The sequence below is a fragment of the Amyelois transitella genome, chromosome 2, assembly GCF_032362555.1.
Source record: "Amyelois transitella isolate CPQ chromosome 2, ilAmyTran1.1, whole genome shotgun sequence".
Lineage (NCBI taxonomy): Eukaryota > Metazoa > Arthropoda > Insecta > Lepidoptera > Pyralidae > Amyelois > Amyelois transitella.
Window position 1 is genome coordinate 733,083 of NC_083505.1, and position 26,549 is coordinate 759,631.

General features: G+C 36.7%; 2 protein-coding genes across 3 annotated transcripts in view; one reads left to right on the forward strand and one right to left on the reverse strand.

Annotated features, from left to right (window-relative positions):
* Window positions 1-26,549, forward strand: part of LOC106136853 (uncharacterized) — a 70,729-nt gene that overhangs the window by 24,796 nt on the left and 19,384 nt on the right. The window lies entirely within an intron of this gene.
* On the reverse strand, window positions 4,022-14,419 carry LOC132902248 (maltase 2-like). Its single transcript, XM_060946561.1, has 10 exons — window positions 14,356-14,419; window positions 13,108-13,260; window positions 11,647-11,826; window positions 10,860-11,032; window positions 8,151-8,536; window positions 7,644-7,845; window positions 6,447-6,627; window positions 5,393-5,568; window positions 4,597-4,835; window positions 4,022-4,124 (listed from the first exon to the last, which is right to left on the reverse strand). The coding sequence occupies exons 1-10, from the start codon at window positions 14,417-14,419 to the stop codon at window positions 4,043-4,045; spliced, it is 1,836 nt and encodes a 611-aa protein (XP_060802544.1). The 3' UTR covers window positions 4,022-4,042.

Here is a 26,549-nt window from a genome sequence, read left to right on the forward strand (position 1 = left end):
GAGAAAATGAATAATATTTTTATTTTTTTTATTTATCTTTATTAGGGATTATTATTAATAATGCCTTATAATATGATGCATAAACCAATAAAGTTTCCTCTGCTTACTAATACATAGTATCGAAAAGACAAGAAAATTATTATATAAATGCAAGTGTGTTACATAGAGACATAATTATTATTAATTTCGTAAAAAATTTACCAAAAAGCCATTGATCTTAACAATTTTGAATGAAAATAAAGAATATAAAACTCATTAAGAAAGAATGCAATCTGAACTATACAGAGGAATCTATACATATAATAAATCTGTAGAAGGGTCAATTCTGTACATTGAAAATATTGAAAAAATATATAGCAGGGGGTGTTACTGGATCGATACCAAACACAAATATGTGATTATAAAAATTTTTGTCTGTCTGTCTGTATGTTCAGGCATCACGTGAAAACTAACGGTTCGATTTTGATGAAACTTGGTATAATAAACAATAAATGTAATTCATGAGCATACGAAATAATTTAATCATGTCGGATATACCAAAGGATGAAACGTCATAAATTTCTCATAATTGATAGGCATTCACTGACTGAACGCTGATCCTGCACTGGTTATTTAAAAATGAATTTTATTTCATTGATAATTAATTATCTTGTCCTTTGCTGCTGAGTTTGCAGATTCCCGAAAATTGAGTGACATCGGATAAAATGATATTCGATCCTTTTTAATCACATGGAAATTCAAGGAGGAAATTTTGGAGATTTACTATACTCGTACGATAGTAAATGGTATATCTATGAGTGTCGATGGTCGAATCGGTTAAGATGTGTGTGGCGCAAAAAGGCACAGGTTCGAATCCCACTATTTTAGAAGTTATGTACATTAGTTTGAATACCAACCGATGGTCTTACCGTGAAGGAAAATATCGTGAGCAAACCTGCACATTCAGTCCTGAAAGTGTAACCATGGTCGATCCAATACGAGTTTAGCCTCTTCAAAGGTTGCGGAGGTCAGTCGGGAGTCGCTTCGTGTAAAAACCTGACTCACCCAATCCAGGATACGGTCAAAGGCAAACCCTGGGCTCCTCTCCAGAGAGGTGAGGATGCAAAAGGAACTAATAGAAGGAAGGGAGAATCACGTCCCTTGCGGGGTAGGCAGAGTCAACAGTCTCCAAAGACTGAAAGGCCACGTTCAGTTGTATGGCTTAGCAAATACAATCTATATATATAAAACTCTTCCGTTACTGAGTGACTGACTGACAGACAACGCACAGTCGAAACTACTGGTCGTAGACAGCTGAAATTTGGAATGTAGGTTCCTTGGGATATGTAGGGGAGCACTAAGAAAGGATTTTTGGAAATTCAACCCCCAAGGGGGGGAAAAGGGGTAAAAACGTTTCTATGAAAAATCTTATTCCTTGGGTTTATAAACTTGAAACTTGGCATGAACACCTACATAGGCAAGTAAATATGTTTGACATTATAAGTTTTTTCAAACTACCCTCCAATCGTGATTTAGGGGGTGCGATTGGGTGACTGATTTATTAACGCACAGCCGAAACCGCTCGGTATAGGAGTCTGAGATTTTGAACAGAGGTTCCTTTAGTAACATAAGTGAGCACTAAGAAGGGATTTTTGAAATGTCAACCCCCAAGGGGGGGAAACGGGATAAACTGAGCCGGGGCTGCGGGAAAGTTCTAACGAGATACCGTGGCCCCGGAACGCAAAGGGCAACTGAAGGAACGAGGTGGGTTTTAGTCAGTAAAAATCTGACACTCCCTTCCGTTCCACCCAGAGCGGGAGAGGTCATTTGATGATTTCCCATCCTTAAAAAAAAAGACTTTGTATGACAACTTTCAGTCGTCTCTTTAACATACATAATTATGTACATACATGCATAACATTAATAACATCACGCCTTTAAATCCCTATTCTAACGTCCTTCGTTAACACTACCTACCCATACAAACAGCTACGAAATTTGTCCGCATCCATTTTCACCTAAATTCTTAACGTTAATGAGATTTACTTTTTATTATCAGGTCAACCTAATAGCCTCACATGTACGTATAACTTCGTAAGAATTTTCTTTCAACTCCTAACCGTTGAGGAGTTGTACCTTCCATCATCAGCTCATTCACATGGGATGATGACTATCAGACGCAAATACTTAAACAGATCTATGAAATTGTCAAAAACGTAATTGCCTGTAAATTTGAGGTTTGCCCTTGATTTCCCTGGAATACCATCATCAGATCCTGACTAGGTAACAACGGGACCAACTTGAAAGTATACTCTACCGAACAAAAAAAGAATCACGTAAATCGGTCCATAAATCCTGTTTTTTTTTTTTTTTAAGACGATGATTTTGTCTCGCTTTACTTTTTCTATATAGATTTGTATGTATACTAATATTATAAAGAGGAACAATCTATTTTTTTATATGTTTGTTTGTTTACACATGTAATCGATAAACTCCGAAACTACTGAATCGATTTCAAACATTCACCACTATCATCCCTGAGTAACACAGGCTATATTTAATTCCAGTTGTAACAAGATTTCAGCCTGTGGAAGAAAAAGCCCTGTCGAGATCATTAAAAAACGCTATATATAACCGAATTACACGTGGGCAAAGCCGCGGGCGGAAAGCTAGTGCAGTTATAAATTGGTTTTACTTAGTTTCTCATGCATTTTTTTCCTTATCAGTAGAATCAAATTCCACACGCGCCATTAGCGTGATCGATAAAGGGGGAATTAAAACCAATAAAACAGTTATTAGGCTATCAGCGACCACACTCGGCTTAATCGTTTGTGCTTTTGATATAAAATTATAAATGATAGCATTATTCATAACCCCCACGGGAACCAGGCGTGATTGTTTTGTACCTACAAGTGTATATAATGTGTCGTGTGGTTCCCGGCACCAGTACAAAAAAGAATAGGACCACTCCACATCTTTCCCATGGATGTCGTAAAAGGCGACTAAGGGATATGCTTACAAACTTGACATTCTTTTTTTAGGCGATGGGCTAGCAACCTGTCACTATTTAGATCTCAATTCTATCATTAAGCCAAATAGCTGAACGTAGCCTATCAGTCTTTTTAAGACTGTTGGCTCTGTCTACCCCACAAGGGATATAGACGTGACCATATGTATGTATGTCCATTTCTGTGGCGCAGCTGTAGTGTGCTTGTCTGTGCAGTAGACCGCGGGTTCGAATCGAAAAGAAATATTCTTTTTTGTATTGATGCCGAGAACCACACGGCACAGAAATACACATACATACATAAGTAGTATTTAAACGAACAGACGCTACTGTTCATATTTACAAGTGCTGTTCCAAATCTCCTACTATACGAAATCACTAAATATAACTCTGTAACTAAATTATATTTTCAACCCTTGAAATCAATAATAATAACAATCGAGACACCCCCGTAACCTTATGACCTGCTGTTCCACAGAGCAAGAACGCTCTGGCCCCTCGGCCTTCGTTGCTCTGTGTTCCATTACTGTTACGTTAACGAGCTAGAACTATAACAACGTTTATATAACTGCCTTTGACTTTGAGTATGGCTACTAATTACATATATTTGGTACACGATACATTTTGACTCTTGGTGAAACTTGGGAGTTGTTTTTTACATACAAATTACCACGTCCCTTACGGGGTAGACAGAGCCAACAGTCTTGAAAAGATCGGAAGGCCGCGTTCAGCTGTATTGCTTTGTAACGGTATTATGATTCAAATAGTGGCAGGTTGCTAGCCCATCGCCTAAAAGAAGAATCCTCAGTTAAAAAGCTTATCCCTTAGTCGGCTTTAACGACATCCACGGGAAAGAGATGGAGTGGTCCTACTCTTTAGTGCCGGGAACCACACGACACCTTATGTGTTTTACACAGTATTTCTTGTGCGTTTACAACAAATTGTAAACTCGGTATTCAACATTATGGTTTGTTATTTTGACAAAAGACGCAATAATTTTACTTGAAAAAAATCAAAAATAAAAAACGGTCGGTTATTGAAATTCTTTTATTTTATTCAACACGTTTTTTTCGGAGTCGAACGAAATACAATAGTTTCACCAGGTTTTAGTTTCAGGATGTTTCGCTTTATTGACATTCTGAAAACACAAAAACATACCTATTTGAATTACTTTTTTTTTGCAAGGAAAACCCCGGATCATAATGAGTTTAATTCAGTTTAAATATAATAATAACAGAACGCTTGGACGTCCCAGATTTGATCAAAATACGTTCTTTCACACTCTCCTTGTATATTTTCTTTTTCAACCTGTTTCCATTATTGTTCCGTGTGATTTCCGGCACTTTAGAATAGAACACATATCATTTCCATGGATGTCGTAAAAAGCGAGTAAGTGATAGGCTTAGAAACTTGAAATTCCTCTTATAAGCGACAGGCTAGCAACTTGTCACTATTTGAATCCCAAATCCATTATGAAGCCATACAGCTGAACGTGGTCTTTCAGTCTTCTCGAGACTGTTGGTTCTGTCTACTCCGCAAGGGATATAGACGTGACTATATGTATGTCAACCTGTTTTAGTTCATCCTTATTAACGTTAGAAATATCTTACCCCTCCTGAAAATTTGAAAAGCCACTGGATATTATAACTCTAGCAGGTAATTTCACATGAGGAATCCTGTTCAAATCCACTTCATCTTCTTCATTGCTCACGTTGAATACCATGGTGAAGGAATCGTACCCTTTGAGTTTCCTAATTACGAAGAGAGTTCTTTTTGACAATGTGTTGATTTTGTATTTGCCATGTGATAAGGATGGTTCTTTGCGCAGGCGTGTTAGTGACTGGTATATCTGAAATTGAAAGAATTATTAATGAGTAGAAGCACATTAAATATCTATTTAAATCTATCAACTATTATGGATCTGTTTAAATTAATCTGGGAATAAAACCTACCTAGGAAGTTTTATTTTAGGTATATTGAACTTTGATCAAAAGAATGACGTCTGAGAGGAAAAATATGAAAATCTAAGAGATTTCGCATACGACCTACGGTGCCGTGTGGTTCCCAGCACCAAATAAAAAAGAAAAGACCTACTCCTTCTCTTTTCCATGGATGTCGTCAAGGGCGACTAAGGGATAGGTTTATTAGGATTTTTCTGTCACTATTTGCATCTCAATTCGATCATCAGGCTAAAAAGCTGAATTTGGCCTATCAGTCTTTTCAAAACTGTTGGCTCTGTCTACCACCATATTTATGTTTGTATGTAAAGAACTAATTTGTGGTATTTGTGCGCGGAAGTAGACGGATCATATTTTTTTTTTCTCTGGCCTTTACCGGTTACGCCCTCCTAAGAACGGAGCCCAGGGTTCACCTATGAACTAAAGTCTTCAAAATAAGAATGTTTACTTTGTAATGACTCCTGTTGTTAGCCTTCTGCTCTGCCAAGTTGATGACCACGTAGTCATCAGCTACGGGAAGCCATGTGACCTCATTGGTGGAGAATCCCGCACTGGTGCCGTTGTTCCAATGGAAAGGAGTACGCGCTGGGTCTCTGGAGTATTTGAGATAAGTTTCGTTGTCGCCTGGAAACAAAATGTAATACTTTTCAACTCAAATCAACAATCGAGACATCGAGAACATTCCTTTAGTGCCGTGTGGTTCCCGACACCAATTCAAAAAAGAATACGGCCTCTCCAACACTTTCCCGTGGATGTCGTTAAAGGCGACTAAGGGATAGGCTTACAAACTTGGGATTCTTTTTAGGCGATGGGCTAGCAACCTGTCACTATTTGAATCTCAATTCTAACACTAAGCCAAATAGCTGAACGTGGCCATATGTATGAATGTATGTATGAGAACATTCCTTCGGTTGAAGTCATACTTTGAATACGCGGGTATCTCTACACGCGACTGCTATGAATGCCAGGCTAGCTGATATTTTAACTGTGGTCAAAAGGCGTGTTTCCAGAGACGTTAGGATTTGACCTGGATTAAATCCGGGAGATAGAGAAGATTTTGGATCATCAAACACTCAAAGCTCTGGAAGCTATCAACAGTTTGTTCATCATCTTAAACCCATGTTTGCTTTCCATCAGATTATAGAAATCATATACATATACAATGTATACATATACATATGTATATTATACATACATATGGTCACGGCTATATCCCTTGTGGGGTAGACAGAGCCAACAGTTTTGAAAAGACTAATAGGCCACGCTCAGCTATTTGGCTTAATGATAGAATTGAGATTCAAATAGTGACAGGTTGCTAGCCCATCGCCTAAAAAAAGAGAATCCTAAGTATGTAAGCCTATCCCTTAGTCGCCTTTTGCGACATCCATGAGAAAGAGATGCAGTGGTCCTATTCTTTTCTGTATTGGTGCCGGGTACCACACGGCATAGAAATCAAACGCACTTATTAAATAAATAGAAGTTCCAATTATTTTCTCACATACCTTTGTTGCGAGCTTCGACATCCATCGTATCTTCCCAAGACACGAAGCCGTCTTTCATTCCAATCTCTTCACCTTGGTAAGTGACTGCTACACCAGGCAACATCATGATGAGAGCATTCAAACCATCCACCATGTCTCCACGAAATCGAGAGGCCATTCTATTATTGTCGTGGTTACTGAACTAAATAAAAAATAAAAATAAATAAAATTATATACGGGACAAATTACACTGATTGAGTTAGCCTCGAAGTAAGTTCGAGACTTGTGTTAGGAGATACTAACTCAACGATACTATGTTTTATAATAAATAAACATAATAATGGCCGAGCTTGCATGAAGAGAGTTACGAATGTGGATGAAGCGAAGGTACGAAGTATGCAGAGATCGTGGCAAGTGGAAAGAGGTAGTCTCTGCCTACCCCTCCGGGAAAGAGGCGTGATTATTATTAGTGACATAATAATAAACTATAACATATGAAGACTGTATTTTATTCGATGTTATTAGATTTTGAAAAGAAAGAAAATATGAAACACGATAATCGTAAATAGAATACTCGAACACAGTCAACAATAGTGCTATCGTGCAGACTGTCGGAACAGAAAATCATATTTACATTGGAATTGAGATTGAATAAGAAAAATCTGTGAAGTATTCTCGTTGCTTCAATATTACATAGACTAAATATCTAGGAGAAACTGCACTAGAGTATTATTATTCTAGACTGAACAGCACCAAAATACTAAGTTACGAGTATAAAGCAATATTCTGATTTCTGTAGTCTGCAAAATCTTACAGCCCAACGAATACATTGGCTGATACTAGCTTTTGTCAATACAAAGCGGGATTTTTTTACGTAAATAGGTTAAGCAAATTTAAAATTAGGACAGGAAGAAATATACATCTTCATATTTGAAAATTCTATATATAAAGTGAATAAATAAATAATAAATATATACGGGACAAATTACACGGATTGAGTTAGCCTCGAAGTAAGTTCGAAACTTGTGTTACGAGATACTAACTCAACGATACTATATTTTATAATAAATACTTAAATAGATAAACATCCAAGACCCAGACCAATCAGAGAAAGTTCGTTTCTCATCATGCCTTGACCGGGATTCGAACCCGGGACCTGCGATGTCGCAGACAAGCGTATTACCGCTGCGCCACAGAGGCCGTCAAATAACCACTTACCAACCAATTAGCGACGCTCCCACTAGGTTTATAAGTGAGCCACTTGAGGATAGCGTAGACGAAATCCCTGGCGTCAGACTTGTCACTCAAATCCGTGATGAAACCGAAGTTGAAGGGGAAGTGGGAGCCGAGAGAGCTGGCATCGCCGCCGTAGTAAAGCATTGTCATAGAGATGTTGGCGTAAGCCTCGGAGAACAGAACTCTGGAAATGTATAATATCTAGTTAATATTGTGTTAACATAAATTAAAATAGTGTTTCATAAACCAATTTCTAGCTTATTTATTTTTGTATAACCATAACATAAAAAAATAAGACTAGAAACTTGAGAGCTAAAGAAAACTTTCTACAAAGGCACTACAAATTTTTTAACTTTTTATTTATATTATTCTAAATATGCTAACTACTTTAAAAAAAATTAGCTGAAGCTTCTTGTGAAATGTTAACCCCTGAAACAATTAATCAAAGCCAAAATTTATAAATAAAATAAAATAATAAAAAATACACACCGTGTGTCACCACCATTAGTAGTTCTGTAATTATCGACAAATTTCCTCCATTCGTAAAGTACATCGTACAATTCTATAAGATCCTTAGTATATATTGGAACAGTATATCCAAGCTGGTTAGAATTGAATTTGGAATTTTCACTCAGCGGTTCATCTGGATACCAACCGTCGAAGTCATCAGGGTTCGCTTCTATTAAATAAGGCATCGCATCAAGCCTAAATCCATCTACCCCTTTATCTAGCCAAAACTTCATGATGTTAAGCATTTCATCCTTCACAGCCTGGTTTCTGAAGTTGAAATCTGCTTGTTCTGTAGCGAACTGGTGCAAGTAGTACTTCTGTCGAGACTCGCTCCACTCCCAAGCTGACCCTCCAAAAAGACTCACCTGTAAATTTATTAATTTGTACATACATACAAACAAAATCTTTCCCGGAGGGGTGGTCAAAGACCACATCTTTCCACTTACCACGTTCCCTACATACTTCTTTCGCTTCATCCACATTCATAACTCTCTTCATGAAAGCTCGTCGGTTTCGGGTATTTTTGACCTGACCTTATGCTAGAACATTACCTACTTGAAGGTACGTTTGTTCTATTAATTAAGTTGTAATGGTAATTATTACTTTAGTATCTTAGTGGAAGTAAAAAAAAACGATGAACTTTTAAGGGAATTATATAAAATTAATGTTTAGTAAAGTCTTACGTTCAATTTTCAGTTCGTTTTAACATTCTGTATATATGAGTAATCTGATTCGAAATGGATGATGCATTTTATGTTCAAATAAAGTCTATAACTTATTCATGAGTTACAGAAGATATGGAAGTTATAGATAGATTCGTGAAAGATAAAAATAAGACTTAGCGAAGTCGTGTCCAGAATTCGGGACGTCTCCCGCCCCGGACACTGAATCCGAAGTTGCAGATTCTCATTAAAAATTCACAGCGCCATAATAAACTTTCCCATAGTGCTGTTAATGTGCACAAGGGAAATTTATTATTCAAGCAGTCGCTCGTATAGTAATCCTTTTGGAAGTGGGTGTAAGTAGTAAAGTAGATAAGTAGTTAATGGTGGCACGTGCTGTTTCATTAGCAATTTCATATGCACGAGAATACGGTGGACCGGCTTGGCCTTCTGCAACTTGTGCTGTGTTTGTTGCTTTATTAACGGCTATTAGTTTGTGCCGTACCGTGTGGTTCCCGGCACCAAATACAAAAAAGAATAGGATCACTCCATCTCTTACCAAAGGATGTCGAAAAAGGCGCCTAAGGGTTAGACTTATAAACTTTGGATTCTTCTTTTAGGCGATGGACTAGCAACCTGTCACTAGTTGTATCTCAATTCTATACTTAAACCAAACAGCCGCACGTGGCCTATCAGTCTTTTCAAGATTGTTGGCTCTGTCTACCCCGCAAGGTATATCTGAATAGTAGAAGTTATTTGCCACTCAAAAACATGAACCACCTTCTTGTCAAGGGTTTGTAGGATTAAACTGATGGCCGTACTAGAATGAGTGTTTTTGTACAATTTTTTACATTAACAATTAAACAACGTTAATTTTTTTTTATTTACTGGCCTTTAAACCTTTTATGCTTATCTTGGTTTCCCGATTAAAATGAACAATATGTTTCATCAGTGGTTTTTAGATTATGTTCTACAACAGATATGGATTGGTTTTCAATGATTCAATAATATAATTTACCAGTACGTTCCAATATATAATATTTTAATTTAATTTTCTCGGTCTACGATAATCCCTAGGATTTATTTTAAGAATAAACTTTCTTACAGAAATACACTTAATTACACTTAATTTATATGCGAAGAGTTTTAACACTCCAGAAGCGGCAAATATCAATAAAGACTCAGCACTATTGAGTTGCTGCCGTAGCGACAAAGCAAACTATGATGATAAAACCGAACTTTGTTTTTGCAAAGAGAGAATTAAAAGTAAATTCAGCAAAGCAGTAAATTTAGGTAGCTACCATCAAACGTGAAGTAATCAGCTTAACAAATTCAATCCCTAGATTAAAGCTAAGGATACAATTAATAACATTGATATTGGCAATGAGATTAATTCTGAAGTAGGTAACTCAAGACGACAGTCTTTCATGTTTTAATCAATTTAGTTACCGCGGCTTAGAAACCAATAGAGGGACCTTGAAACGTGTTGGATGAATAAGAAAATGTGAGGTGTTACAAAATAAAGTTTTGTGCTGTTCAGAAGTAGTGTGCTGATTTCACACATATATGATGGGACTAGCTGTTGCCCGCTACTTCGTCCGCGTAAATTTCTAGTTGAATCCACAATAATTTGAAATAAATCAATATACTTATCATATGAAATATTAACTTAAATATGTGACCTTACCTTATGGCTGCAACTTATACCTTGAGTTCATTCAAATGACGATAACTTTTCTTTTTGTGAACCAATTTTGATGAAACAAACTTTAAATGTTTTTTTGAGTTAAAACAAAGCAATTGGTGAAAGTTTTAAGTAAATCGGTTCAGTACTTTCGGTGATAAGCGTGATCATACATACAGACAGACAGACACAAAAAATTTAAAAAAAAAATTTTGATTTCTATTATGCATTATAAGTGTCCCTCTATCCATTTCAGTCAAAAATACTTAATGTACAGACAAAATATTTTTACAGTTTTATTATATGTATAGAAAAATATGAGGTAGAAAGCAAAAATTTAACCCAATTCGAAGGTGGTTGCCGCTGTGACTCATTGCCTAAGTCCGAGTCTTCCCAGACAGGCTCGGCCCACACAAAGAAGTCTCTAAACTCAGGTTCACCAGCCTCAGATCTTTGGAAATATTCAGATTCGATGCTAGCATGGTTCGGAACAAAGTCCAATAGGACTTTTAGACCTGTAAATTTAGAGAGTAATGTTAAGATAGCCACATAGGAGAAATTATTTATTTTGTCAATTTAAATTAGTTAGTATGTGAAAATTAGTTAAAGAATTAGAATTATCATCCAATAATTCTCCAGTGACTTTATTATCTTCTTCTTCATGGATACAAAAATAGGCACTCGCTTATAAGTGAAGTGTTTGATTTTTTTCAGATATCAAAAATATTCGTATAGAATAGTCTGTGAGGTGTTATGTAAACCCTACTTCCTGCTAATATTATGAATGCGAAAGTTTTTATGTCAGGATGTCAGTATGGATGTTTGTTACTCTTTCACGCAAAAACTAACTGAACCGATTACGATGAAATTTGGTATGTGGGTAGCTGAAGACCCAGAATAACACATAGGCTACTTTTTAACCCGGAGTTCCCGCGGGATTAAGAGGGTTTCCATGCGGACTAAGTATTTCATATTTAGAGAAATAAGCAACCATATTCCCAACTTCAATACTGATTTACCCCTACCCTCTATACCTTATGGACACTAAAAGCATGATGATTTAACAAAAAGGCTGTATTATCCACAAAAAAAAAACAAATTTTAGTTCTAGACAATGAATCCTGCTCACCTAATTCATGGGCTTTCTTAATCAGCTCTTCAAAATCTTCCATAGTTCCGTACTCGTAATGAATGTTGTAATAATTGCTGATGTCATAACCAAGGTCTACCATGGGGGACTCGAAGATCGGTGACATCCAGACGGCATCCACTCCTGATTCTACAAAATGATTCAGCTCATTGATGATACCTGAAATCATAGTATCATTTTGAAAAGTTGCCAATTGATTTCGGCAGAGTATGTTTACATATTTGAAAATTATTTCTGTGAATGTTATGAAAAGCAATCAGAAATATACGAGTAAACAAATAAAATAAGTATTACTCATCTATGAGTTTCCCTTCAAACACTCAAACTCAGACTACTTTGAATTTAATTATTAATTAATACAGTGAACTTAAGTAGTGGTGACTGAATAAAATAGTATTTTAGTATAAAAATAGTATATAGTATAGTACTATAGTTTGTAACTCGGGTTGTAGATCTAAAAATACCAATGCCTTTAAAGTTAAAAGAGTAATTATTTTGGCACAAAATTGTAATTTAATCTTGATAAAATACATAAATCTAAAAGTCCCATCTGAATATAACATGGCCTGAAAATGTGGAGACTGGAATAAGATTTATCGATATATTACGAGGTTATAAGAAGTATAGTGGGTCTGTTCTACTTTGGAGAAAACCACACGGCCATTTTAACATTTTGTCAGATGCGTAGGGTGCAGTGATACTAAAATAAGAACAAGCAGGTATAAACACTACGTTTGATAAATTTAGTCTTCGAGATGGACTAGGCCTTTAGGAATAAGCTAACATACTTTATTTCTGGAAATTCTTACGGGTGTGAATGATCTGGTCAAATTAATAGTTCATATATAAAAGTCTGTCTACCCCGCATGGGATATAGACGTGACCATATGTATGTATGTATGTATATAATAGTATGGAAATTACAATAACTAATCACCATCGTTTGAACCGGAAACCATGATTGTTTCGGCTGCAATATCGCAATACCAAAGCTATTTAGAATCCATCAACAGGTGACAGCCCATTGTATCGCAAAACATCAGTGTTTCGTCAACCAAAACATAATTTGTTGTTTGCGTTTATTTTGCTACAATATCTAACTTAATAATTTATATTTACATCTGATGGTATTTAAAGTCTTTTATATTTAATGTTCTGTCTTTTATAATCGTATTTATCGACTGAGTGATTGACAGACGACTTATTAATTTATTTAAAATTTTATTGCACAAAAAAATGTACAGAAAGCGGACTAAATGCAGTTTGGCATTCCCTAACAGTCAAATTATCTAATACTCTTATTATTGGGTGTAGAGACACGAAGGGGAAATCTTTGATTAATTCTTTCTTTTTTCCATTTCTTCTATTAAAGACATGGAAAAAACTTATCACATAACACTATCGTTAACCTCACCGAAATTAAAAAATAAAAATGCAAACCTCTCAAATCTCCAATGCCATCACCATCACTGTCCTTAAAAGACCTGGGGTAGATCTGGTACAGCACGCAATGCTCCCACCAGTCCAGAGACGACAGGATCTCATGAGCGGGAGACACCTCGGGGCTTCTTAGAAATGCCCAAGTTATGGCAGCTGTAAAGTCCAAAAACTTGGAGTTTTGGGGGAAATTTTAAGACTAGAAAACATGTAGTGTTTCTGTTTCTTTTAGTTAATAGGAAAGAGAAAGCAGAGGTTGGCAATTTTAGGTTGATGGATAGGTTGCTCTAGTTACATCTGATAATCATCAAGATCACGTGTGCCGTGTGGTTCCCGGCACCAATAAAAAAATGAATAGGACCACTCCCTTTCCCATGGATGTCGTAAAAGGCGACTAAGGGATAGGTTTACAAACATGGGATTCTTTTTTAGGCGACAGGCTAGCAACCTGTCACTATTTGAATCTCAATTCTATCATTAAGCCAAATAGCTGAACGTGGCCTTTCAGTCTTTTCAGGACTGTTGGCTCTGTCTACCCCGTAAGGGATATAGACGTGATGATATGTATGTATGTATCAAGATCACTCCTATTGAAATGTTTTTTAATGTAGACAATGTGCATTTGTCCACGATTTAGTTTTAAGAGATCTATATTTCTAAATTGAAGTCCGATGAAAATGCTGCAGTGTAACTACACTGCAGCATCCATCCAGCATCCAGCATGCACTGTTCCGCTTCTACACATTAGATTTAAGTATCCAATTTTGAAAATAAATCTATTCTATTCTATACTCCGTCTATAGGCTTTGTATATGGAAAATCAGGATAGGAAAAACATTAGTTCGGACTCGAATGTTGAACGTATTGAATTTTGTATTTGAGACTTTAAAGGTTCTGTAGAGGAATACATTTTTGAACTGTTGCTCCTCATAAGCATTTTGTTACTGATCTCTTTTACCTAAAGTAAGTAATCTATACTAATATTATAAAGCTGAAGAGTTTGTTTGTTTGTTTGAACGCGCTAATCTCAGGAACTACAAGTTCGAATTGAAAAATTCTTTTTGCGTTGAATAGACCATTTATCGAGGAAGGCTTTGGGCTATATAACATCACGCTGCAACTATAACGAGCAAAGAAATAATGGCAAATGTGAAATAAAACGGGGAAAATTATTCATCCTCAATGATGTTCAAAATAACTATTCCACGCGGACGAAGTCACAGGCACAGCTAATACACCGATAAAGCCTACCTCCAATGATCCCACAGGTAAGGAACACGGCTCCTCCAATACACAGCTCTTTGGTCAGCTTCATGTCAAACTACTGATTCATACGCTCCATAGAATCGTTCAGTCAGTTCAGATACGTCTATCTGTCACGGCCATCTATGATGGTCACTGGTGAAGTAATTTATGTGGGTAATTTAGGTATGTATGGTTTTCCGCAGAGCAGTAAAAAACCATTCTAACAGAGCAAATCTTTAAACTTAATCCTACTTGTATGTATTAAGATCAGTATATGTACTCTATTCTAAGTTTGGATATTTGTGAAGTTGACATACATACATACATACATAAAATCACGCCTCTTTCCCGGAGGGGTAGGCAGAGACTACGTCTTTCCACTTGCCACGATCTCTGCACACAGGGTTAGATCAAGAGTACTCGAAACCGACGAGTTTGCATGAAGAGAGTTATAAATGTGGATGAAACGATAGCAGTGTGCAGGGATCGTGGTAAGTGGAAAGATGTGGTCTCTGCCTACCCCTCCGGGTAAGAGGTGTCCTCCACTAATGATGATTTTAACCTAACTTTCAATGCGATAGTTACTCTATAAAATGTAATCTGGTTTCTGTCATAAAGGCAAAAAGAGTATATGTATAGTATACCACCATGTGTTAGTCTAGTCTATTGCTGATACCATGTTAATAAGGGCACGTGAGGCAGACGAGAATCGTTTCGTTTTCACATTATTGACGCAAAAATGAATTGGTCCAATCGACCGACACCCAAAGTAAGAGTAAAACCAACAAAAGCACCAACGTATCTAAAACTCAAAACCCATTCGAACCAATCCCTCTCCCCTACTCGACCTTGACGGCCATTAAAAAGCTCTCAACAAGATTCGAACACTTCCGCAGCCTCCTAACACCTCCCAAATTGATTTTTCCGATGTATATTTTTTCGTGAACGCATTAATCAAAGTCTTTGGGTTAATTAATCACCCGGGCAGCAAAAAGGGCGGTTTTCGCCCTGTCGATGGCAGGCCGGGATGTGGAGCCGCTTATAAAGAAATTAGACGTTAATATTGGAAGCGAACGTGGGCGGAATAATAAGTGGTGTAGTGATGATGTCTTATTGTGGTTCGTATATATGTAGTTCTAGCGGTATATTTTGGTATGTGTTTCGGGGTGTAGATTCTGTTATGAGATTGGGATATCTGTCACACACATATAATATAATCAAGTCATATAAAAACAGCAAAGCTCTGGGTAACATATAAGCAGGCTTTTATTTTTTTTTGGAAAATTGGTACACTTAACGGAAATGCATTATAAATTGACTAAATTATATTATAGAAATGATGCCTTAATAAAAGTTATCAAGCCTGAGGAGTATTTTAGGAGTAAAAATCGAAGATCTGAAACACCTGATAGAGAGTCATAATATCCCAGTGCCATGTGGTTCCCGGCACCAATATAAAAGAGAATAGGACCACTCCATCTCATGTTTATGGATGTCGTTAGGCGACTAAGGTACAGGCTTATAAACTTGGGATTCTTCTTTTAGGCGATGGGCTATCAACCTGTCACTATTTGAATCTCATTTCTATCATAAAGCCTAACAGCTGAACGTGGTCTATCAGTCTCTTTAAGACTGTTGGCTTTGTCTACCTCGCAAAGGATTTAGACGATATGAATGAATGTACGAGCACTATATATATCTCATAAGTCATATCTATATCTCTTACGGGAAAGACAGAACCGTTAGTCACAATCCTCAAATTAGTTCTATCACTCTCAACGATTGATTTTCACTTAATGTCATCGTAGTCAACAAAACCTGCAAAAAGATGTAGTAAATAAAATAGTAACGATTCTTGAAATCGATTCCGTTCCACGTAATCCGATAGCTTTCACTGAAAACTTAGTTTTTTATTTAAAAAAAAAACACCGTTTTCTGTTATCATTGCTTTGTTTGTATAAGTGACTGGAAGTATTGTAAAAAGTTCTGAACACAATCTTAGCAACGTAGGTAAAAGGGAAAGTTTCGAACTGGCGAGAAAACTATGGACTTGGAGTTTTTGGATTGAGTTAAGTTATGTAAGTTAGCCACATCCTGGGTGGACGTCATGATATGAAAGATGACATGTGAACCAACGGACTGAAAACTCAGGACGCCGGAGTGGAGACCAAGTGGAGAGAGAATAGTCGGAAGGCGGAACTCGGGCCCCGAAACTCCTGTGGAGGGTGCAACTGGGAACACACAGAGATGATAAAGATCTCAGTTACCTTCATCGTCAAGCTGAACAGAGTGTTTTGAGACTATTGGCTCTGTCTACCCAGAAATAAATTAAAAAAATATTCTATGATTTAGATAAGTGTAACGGGAGTCAAGCTGAGACGGTTGGCTCTGTCTACCCCGAAATGGATAAAAGAAAGATATATTAAGTATGATTTAGGTATGTGTAACGGGAACGATGTTTCGGGCTCGACCGCCACAAAGGGAAGATCTTCTTCAGGGCTAGGTGCCTGGGGAACCGCGCGACAGACCATGTTATAAAGGTGGTTGTATTAGGAACTAATTTGTAAAAACTTTAATAGCGCGATTTAGAATGTTTCACTATTATAACAGTTGTGGCGTGTAAATGTCGCCACACAAGCATCCTTTACGATTTAAAGATAGTTTTGCTAGATTCATACACTTGCGATTGACAAAAGGACAACATTGAACGATTTATAATAGGATAGACCTATGCAAACGGTAAGAAAGAACGGGGTATTTTAGACAAATACCTTGATCAAATCTGGGACTCTCTGGTGCAAGATTTCGAAGGCCACTTCAGAGGGCTAATAAGTACTTAGGTAGTTCGTAGCTTGTAGCTAAAATTCAATTAATTGATGCGAAAAAGTGCCCGCGCAGGCCTATTTTCTGAATAAAATATTGATTTTAATTTCGAATGAAGCAAAAAAGATGTAGATTTACTACGATCCTGACAAGTGGAAAGTCTCTGCCTACTCCTCCAGAGCAAAAGCGTTAAAAAATTAAGGTAACTATGTAGGTATGTATATCGATCTAGTGAATAGACTTCCATTCGTTTAAAACTTTCATTCGGAACCAAGATTAATGGGAACATTACAAACTGTTAGTGACATTATTGTATTGTAAGTTTCTGACATGCCATTTATCATGATCTATTTGTTGTTTTTTTTATTGTTTGTAACATACAGACAGACAAGACTGTAATATATCAAAAAAACCTTGTCTACTCAAAATCATGTTGTCAAATTCTTAAAGGATTCTAATGGATTTTTTATAGTCATAAACAAAATAATTTCAAGAACATTAAGCGTTTCAATTGAATAAATAAACGTACATAATATTACACAGTTAATAAATAAATCGATAATTTTTACAAAAGCTTATTTCTGAAATTTGTCAAAGATGACATTAAAGTAATCTTGATATATTAATAAAGTAATTTTTCTAATTAGGTTATATTTATTTCGTAATCATTTTATTTAACAAAAAAAAACCCCTAAAATTTCCAAAACAACCTAATTTGTTCAATAGAAGGCAAAATTTAGGGCTACCCTTTCCCGAGTAACTGTTATGGGCCAATATCGAAAGAAACTGAACAAAAAATAATCCCTGTTTTCGGCTACGAGACGCTACGACGCTACGCCGTAGGGGCCTACGGCGGGGCGCGGGGTGAACGACCTCCTCGCGGGTCGATACCCTCGCGGCCGCCCCTCCCTACCCTCATAAGATGAACCGAGTCTATGGCACACAGGACTAAAAGGCTTTCGTAGTTCCTTTTTTTGAAAATTTCTCAATTGTTATTTACGCAAGTGACAACATTTGGAGAGTCGAAGTTCTTGGGCTAAAATGACAAATCGTGCCTTCACACTTAAAACTGAGTTTCAATCACAATTGGGAATAGAATAATAGAATACATACATACATATAGTCACGTCTATATCCCTTACGGACTAGACAGAGCCAATAGTCTCGAAGAGAGCGATAGGCCAAGTTCAACTTTTTGGCTTGATGATAGAATTGAAATTTAAATAGTGACAGGCTGTTAGCCAATCGCCTAAAAGAAGAATTGCAAGTTTATCAGCCCATCCCTTACTCGCCTTTTACGACATCCATGGGAAAGAGAAGGAGTGGTCTTATTATTATGATTATTTTTTAATTGGTGCCGGGAACCACGCGCAAATATTATAAAATTACACTTAAGTCAATGCTTATATGTATGTATTGTGTAAAATTAATTCTATTGATCTTTTTTATAAAAAAAAAACCATTATCTTCACTATTGACTCTGCCTATCCCATGCTCCGATTTACTTGGTCGAAGACCCGATGGGATAAAGACATATTTTACTCCCGATATATTATAAATGCGAAAGTTTGTGAGTATGTCAGGATGTCAGTATGGATGTATTGTTACTCTTTCACGCAAAAACTACTGAACCGATTACGATGAAATTTGGTATGTGGGTAGCTGAAGACCCAGAATAACACATAGGCTACTTTTTATCCCGGAGTTCCCGCGGGATTGATAGGGTTTCCATGCGGACGAAGTCGCCGGCGGCCTCTAGTGTGTTATATGTGTGTAATGAGAATAACACAACAAAAGTAACGAACATTTTTTATTATCCCCTGATCGGCTTGTATGTCGATGTTTGCGGACGAAACGGAAACCATAAAACCTGAATTTATTGGTTTCGAGAAACGCAGCTAGTGTTCATTGGTTTACGTCGTTTTCTTTAACGGGACTGACAGAAGGATAACCTTAATTACTGACAACTTATACTTTATTTTAATAACTATTTAATATTTCGTGCCGTGTGGTTCCCGGCACCAATGTATAAAAGAAAAGGGCCACTCCACCTTGTTCTTAAGCAGTAAGCAACGTGAGTATGATTCAAACAAAATACGACTAAACATCTTTATAAAATTATTTTTCTTAATTTTTCACCATTTCCTTTTTGGCTTCAGTCCTGATACATTCCAGTCACCTCTCTGTTTTGAGGTTGATAGGGAGATTTTTACATTAAGTGACTTCAGTCTGTTCTCTGCAAGATAACCTTACGCATATTGGATCTTGAAGATTCTCATTTATCCATTCCCCACAATGAGTCCGGTCACGTCAGCCAATCAAAGCGAACCTTATCCCACTCAAAAAAGATGTCACGCTAATTACGTAAACCCGACACGCACGCGGCGTCACCATTCTTTGCGTGTCACGTCGCCTATAACATCGGCATCGTCTCGTTTTGTGCGAAAAGGATCCGCATAATCGGAACTTTAGATAATATTTTAAGCCTTGGTTGACAAGGAAGTTTATTGGAAACAAATTTAAGGCTAAATAAAAATATATATATTTCCCTATCAGCCCTTAGCCAAATACCACCTTAGTCTTTGATGTTATGTTGGTCTGTAGTTTTGGGATAGTTCAATTTTCTTGAAAGTTGTGTGATTCTTTTTAAATTGAAACCCCTTTTTTATAAATATGTATCCTTTTGGTTATACAATAAAGGTCTTTTTTTAGTAAGGATTCAGGTACTAAATTTTTTCTACTTTAGAAAAATACCTAAATCATTAATTCTATCACTAAGCCATGCTTACTCATAGTGGCTCTATCTATCCACTATGTAAGGCATAAACGTGATACCAATATTTAATACGAGTAAAATGTAAATCGACCCCAAATAATATCATTTACACCCTATTTCAAATCTGAATACAAAACAGTTGTAGTATATAGTTAAACATTTAATATAATTTAAACAACGTGTCCTTTATATAACATGACAGGCAAAGCCTTGGCAGCATTGCTATCGATTGGTAATTATTAAGCAGGACAATAGGCAGCTCACGACCGACACGCCGAGTCCGTGTCACGCTCCGTGCGTATTGTGGCGTGACACGATTTACACAATATTAAATAAACGTGACACAATTTATAGACACTTATGCTTTTCGACGTGTCAGTTGTCCTATTGTCCTGTTTTATAATAAATAAATAATGCAATGCAACGAAGGCTTTTCTTGTTTAAAACCATAAAAGATGACACTAACTGACTGATTGATTAACAAATCAACTCACAGTGAAAACTGCTGGAACTAGGTTTGACATGTATGAAGGTTTAAGAGGATTTCCCAAAATTCCTACGGCGACATAAAATGCATTTACGCGGACGCACGACAGTATTGACAAAACGTGACACAATTCACACGATATTAAATAAACGTGTCACAATTTATCGGCAATATTAAATTAAACAGTGCGGTCGGAATGCTCGCCATTTTTATTGCGGGACGGTTTCGGTCGGAACTGGCGTTGCTATTATGTTAGCGGAATAGAATAACGTCTGTTTACAATTTTATTATTTGTAGGTGATGTGCCGTTTAGTGCCGTGTGGTTCCTGGCACCAATACAAAAAAGAATTGGACCACTCCATCTCTTTCCCATATATGTCGTAAAAGGCGACTAAGGGATAGGCTTAGGCAATGGCCTAGCAGTCTTTTCAAGACTGTTGGCTCTGTCTACCCCGCAAGGGATATAGACGTGACCATATGTATGTATGTAGGTTATGTATGTTTCTTGGTCTAGTAGCCGTGTGTTTTGTATGTGTAGTACAAAATGAGCTTACGTAACTTAATGTAACTTAACAAATTCGCTAAAGTATACTATGCCGTGTGGTTCCCAGCACTTTAAAATAGAACCACTCCATATTTTTCCAAAAGAAAGGCATGGGTAATAAACTTGAGATTCTTCTTGTAAGCCGTCGCCTACAAGAAGAATCGCAAGTTATTAGGCCATTGCCCATCGGTTAGCAACCTGTTACTTTTTGAATCTTAATTCCATAATTTAGCCACACAGTTGAAAATGACTTTTCAGTCTTTTCAAGACTATTGGTTAGACAGTACCCCGCAAGGGATATAGACGTGACTATATGTATGAAAAAAATCTTTTTCTATATTTAAAATCAGTTAGAAAAATTTGATCTAAAAACTAATAGAAACGCGTGTGCCATTGGCCAGAGCTCACGGAAAAATCCAAGCACAATTACAATTACAAAATCTGTGATTGTTTCTATACGGATTCTATTCTACTTTGTTCAATTTCACAATGGCAACACTGAAAGTGCTTCAGATTTAGCGCTAAAATGTCTGTAATGGCGGCGTCTCTGGCAGTTCTCAAATAGGATTTCAGATATGTCAGAGCCGAGGACCGGACGGCGTTTGTAATTACTCTACGATCCTTCCGCTTCCGCCCGCTGATGGGGGAGGCAGTAGAGTAGGAGGGTATAGAGACCAAGCTAGATGCAATTGTACAAATAGCAAACTGTGTTTGAGCAAGGATAGAAGCCTCTGTTTGTAAAAGTAATTTTAGTATACGGTTGGATTAAACTTTTCATTGCACCAAGAAAATTGAAATAAATCTATTACTAAGGCTTACTAAACTTATATCTGACTTAGCTTATATATATAGGTTATTCCACTCTATCCCTTTTTTGTATAAATACAGTCATCCACAGCTTGAAAATACTTTGATAATCATATATGTTTGTACTCATTTTATATTTGTAAAAAAATATATATTAACCAGATATCGGAACGAACATAAATAATTCACTTGAAGAACAAAATATCGTATTATGTTCACTGATTAAGTTTTATTTATGTATTACATTAAGATAAAAGAAAGGGGCCAGGTCAAGAGTACCCGAAACCGCCGAGCTTGCATGAAGAGAGTTAATGTGGATGAAGCGAAGGAAGTATGCAGAGATCGTGGCAATTGGAAAGATGTAGTCTCTGCCTAGCTCTCCGGGAAAGAGGCGTGATTTTTGTATGTATGTATGTTCATTAAGATACAGCGTTTATTATCTAGTAAATAGGGGAAGAAAACAGGTGACAGGAAGACTATGTTTGATAAAAAAATGCCTTGGATAACATACCTATATATGAAAAAAAAAACAAAGTAAATTTTAAAACAAAACTGATAGACTCCCTATATAAAATTACTCTGTAGCAAGAGTACAGAGAGTACGGGAGGGGGAACAAGGGTGTGTGTGTGTGTGTATGTAGGTCAGTGTGTCGTGAGGACATAAACTTTTAATGAAAATTGAACCGCTTCGAAATCCTTCGGTTTTATTAACGCCCAATATTGTACGGTTGAACTGTTAGTTTGAAATTTTTACTAACATACATACATACTTACTATATGATATAAGATACGAGTATGTTTTAGTTATCTATACTTATATTATAAAGCTGAAGAGTTTGTTTGTTTGTTTGAACGCGCTAATCTGGTTCGACTTGAAAAATTCTTTTTGCGTTGATTAGAGCATTTATCGAGGAAGGCTTTAGGCTATATGTATAACATCACGCTGCAACTATTAGGAGCAAAGAAATAATGGAAAATTTGAAAAAAAAAACGGGAAAATGATTTATTCATGAGGGCTTCGATGATGCCCATAATAACTATTCCACGCGAACGAAGTTGCGGGCACAGCTAGTTTTAATAATAATCGAATATATTGAGGGATAATCTGTAAAAATATAGTACCAAGATATTGTTTTAATTGTTTTTTCAAAACCACCCCCACCCGCGTACCAATACAATAACAAAATATTTATTACATTAAAATTTATAACCTGGCCCAAATGTCAAACAAAGTCTTAATAGAAAATTCCAAACTCAATGATCGCAAATTGAGAACGACATATTACGGCTTGTAGTTCAACATTTTTAAAGCTAAAATCTTTTAAATGGACTCCTAATAGCTAGATGGGGAAGCTATTACGTGCTCGGGGTGAAAAATTACGTTTCCATTTATATTTAATGGGGATGAGAGACATCTATCTCGGGGATGGAGTATGCTGTATTAAGTATTGTTAGTGTCATGCCATTATACTCGATGTTTTCGCTTTGCGTCGTACTTAGCGAGATTTCTGAATAATTAAGATGTTCTTTTTGAAATAACTCGTGTAGTTTAGTGTGGTCTTTTTATTGTTATTTTCAGCGCAGTGTGGTCATTTTTGGCATCGATGAACCATATTATCTTTCCCGTGAATATTGTAAACGGCGACTAAGGGATATGCTTATAAACTTCGGATTCTTTTTTTAGGCGATGGGCTAACGACCTGTCATAATTTGAGTCTCAAGTCTATCGCCAAACTGCTGAACGTGGCCTATCAGTCTTTTTAAGACTGTTTGGCTCTGTCCATCTCGCAAGGGATATAGACGTGACTATAGGTATATATGTATGTATGTTTAAATAATGAACAGTTAATTTATTGCACACCTTTATCTTAAACATGCGAGGTTAAATCAGAAGAACTAACATCTATACTCAATGCATAGTCTCATAGTCACAATTACTTCTAAATTATGTAGTTCTTAATGTCTTCGGGACAGGCTATAAAGTTCTGCTAACTCGGCCCAAGTTTTATTACTTTTATTAATTAGACGGTAGAAGCGTTTAGGGTGATTCAGTCCCAAGTGTCTTGAATGAATGAACAATTGAGTGAGTTATACAAACTATGGATTTGTGTTCAGCATTCGTATAAGGAAATTGTGTGTTTGACGACCCATTCTCCGGCTTGGCGGGATCTGAATACGCTATAACTATTCAAACTTGAATGATTTTATCAATGAAGTTGAAGGAATGTTTTGAGAAGATTTAGGTAAATCCTCGTTTTGTTAGAAGTGGGTGAAAAGGATAAGTTTTAATCAGACAGGATGTATTGTGATAAGAAGTGAAATGAAAATGAAAGTCGAAAAAGATTTATTTTTCAAATAAATCTATTCTATTCTATTCTATATACGACATACATTTATGTAATTTTGCTTCTTTCCCAGAAGGGTAGGTAGAGACTACATATTTTCACTTTCCACGATCGCAGCATACTTATTTTGCTTCATAATGATGAATTTATTAATGACAAATCGCTGGATTTTGGCAATCTTAATATGACCCGTTCCTTGTAGGGGGATTCAAATTCAAAACTTTTTTATTCATTATTATTGGATACTATCATATCGCTTTATAATTGTCAAATCTTTGGTTTCACAACATTGGTTGACGTCAAACAACATACATACATTTGATCGCTTCTATATCCCTAGCGGGGTAGACAGAGCTCAGCTGTTTGGCTTAATGATAGAATTAAAATTCCAATAGTGACAGATTGCTGCTAGTTTGTCGCGTAAAAGAAGAATCCCTAGATCATAAGCCTATCACTTAGTCGCCTTTTATGACATCCATGGGATGTGAGTGAAATGGTCAAATTCTTTCTTTTCAAATTGTGTTATAACGTCTTCATCGCGGCTTGTACATACATACAATATGACACGCTACCCCACAACAAACAAACTTCCATCACGACATCCCCTAAATATTGTGATATTGTGACTTCAATCCAAATATTTTTCTTGAGCCGAACCAAATACAGATTTCCCTTGAGGCCGACTTCGGGCGGATTAATTATTCGGTCATCATCATGGAATATTAGAGATTGTTTTTTGGGTCTAAATATATGTATTATGCCGTGTGGTTCCCGTCATTTATAGAAAAAATAATAGGACCACTCCATCTCTCTCCCATGGATGTCGTAAAAGGCGACTAAGGGATATGCTTACAAACTTGGGTTTCTTCTTTTAGGCGATGGGCAATCAACCTGTATCTATTTGAATCTCAATTCTATCTTAAAGCCAAATAGATGAACGTGGCCATATCAGTCTTTTCAAGACTGTTAGCTCTGTCTACCCCGCAAGGGATATGGACGTGATTATACGTATGTAGTAGTAAAAAGAATAGAACTACTCCATCTCTTTCCACCCCCAAGAGATATAGACGTGATCATATGTATGTATGTATCACTACATAGTATAAAACAAAGTCGCTATTTTAGTCTGTTTGTCTGTATGCTTAAATCTTTAAAATTACGCAACGGATTTTGATGTGGTTTTTTGTAACAGGTAGAGAGATTCAAGAGGAAAGTTTTTATGTATAATTTTTTCCGAATTTTGCACCCGTGCGAAGCTGGGGCGGGCGCTAATGTATGTATATTCTATTATTTACTAACTTTATCTACTAGTTTATATATATATATTATCGTTTACCCCGGGGCTGTCAGTAGACCCAGCCTATCCTAATTCTGTACTGAACATGTCAAAACTTACTCCCCCCTCATGGTCAGCAAAAAAGGTCGCGACAAACAATGTTGCTAACCCTACCTCATTTCCTTATGACAGACGCCAGATTAGCCCATTCTAAAGTTTATTCTTCTTAGGCCCGGTTTAATTGCTATTTTATCCTGGATTGAGATATAAAAAGTCTTATAGATTTCCAGCGTTTTGAAGGTATCTTTGCTGGTTATAAAATTGTAGGCGTTTGGATAGTTTTCAGTGTTGCAAATTATTAAGGTGCCGTGTGGGTCCCGGCACCAGCAAAAAACTAATAATAGGACCACTCCATTTCTTTACCATGGATGTCGTAAAAAGTGACTAAGGGTTCAATCATCACGCCAAACAGCGCGTGAGCGTGGCCTATCAGTCTTTTCCAGACTGTTGGCTCAGTCTACCCCGCAAGGGATATTAACGTGATTATATGTATGTTTGTTTGTAAATATTATTAAGGTACAATGGATGAGGGCTTTAACAGTATCATATTCATATCATATACCTTTAAACGGCCCGCAGTCCGTTGCAATAGTTCGTTCAGAAATCTCTGTTTCGTTAATCAATATTTTAAGCTCTGTTTTGTATATATATACCTTCAATAATTCTGCAACTCTCATTATATTTAATTGATACCAACTTCATCACAACATCCTACTACTATTATAAAGGCGAAAGTATGTATGGATGTTTGTTACTCTTTCACGCAAAAACTACTGAACCGATTACCATGAAATTTGGTATGTAGGTAGCTGAAGACCCAGAATAACACATAGGCTACTTTTTATCCCAGAGTTCCCGCGGGATTGATAGGGTTTCCATGCGGACGAAGTCGCGGGCGGCCTCTAGTCTTAGATAAATCAAATAGTAATATTTTTCCTCAGCTGGAACTAAAAAGGTCGTTATTATAGATCTGTCGGGGGCAGATCTCGATAAAGCAGATCTGCAGACGAATGTCGACTCAGGTCCGCGTTCGAAATTCGAACCAGCCAATAGGAGAATGGAGCTCGGATTAAATCGTACTA

Excerpts from the sequence above, each read along its gene's own strand:
- LOC132902248 (XM_060946561.1), bottom strand. The coding sequence starts at position 14,419 with ATGAAGCTGACCAAAGAGCTGTGTATTGGAGGAGCCGTGTTCCTTACC. Across the intron at positions 13,261-14,355 it reads TACCTGTGGGATCATTGGAG|CTGCCATAACTTGGGCATTT; the intron begins GTAGGCTTTATC and ends TGGACTTTACAG. Across the intron at positions 6,628-7,643 it reads GGAGCGTCGCTAATTGGTTG|TTCAGTAACCACGACAATAA; the intron begins GTAAGTGGTTAT and ends TTTTTTATTTAG.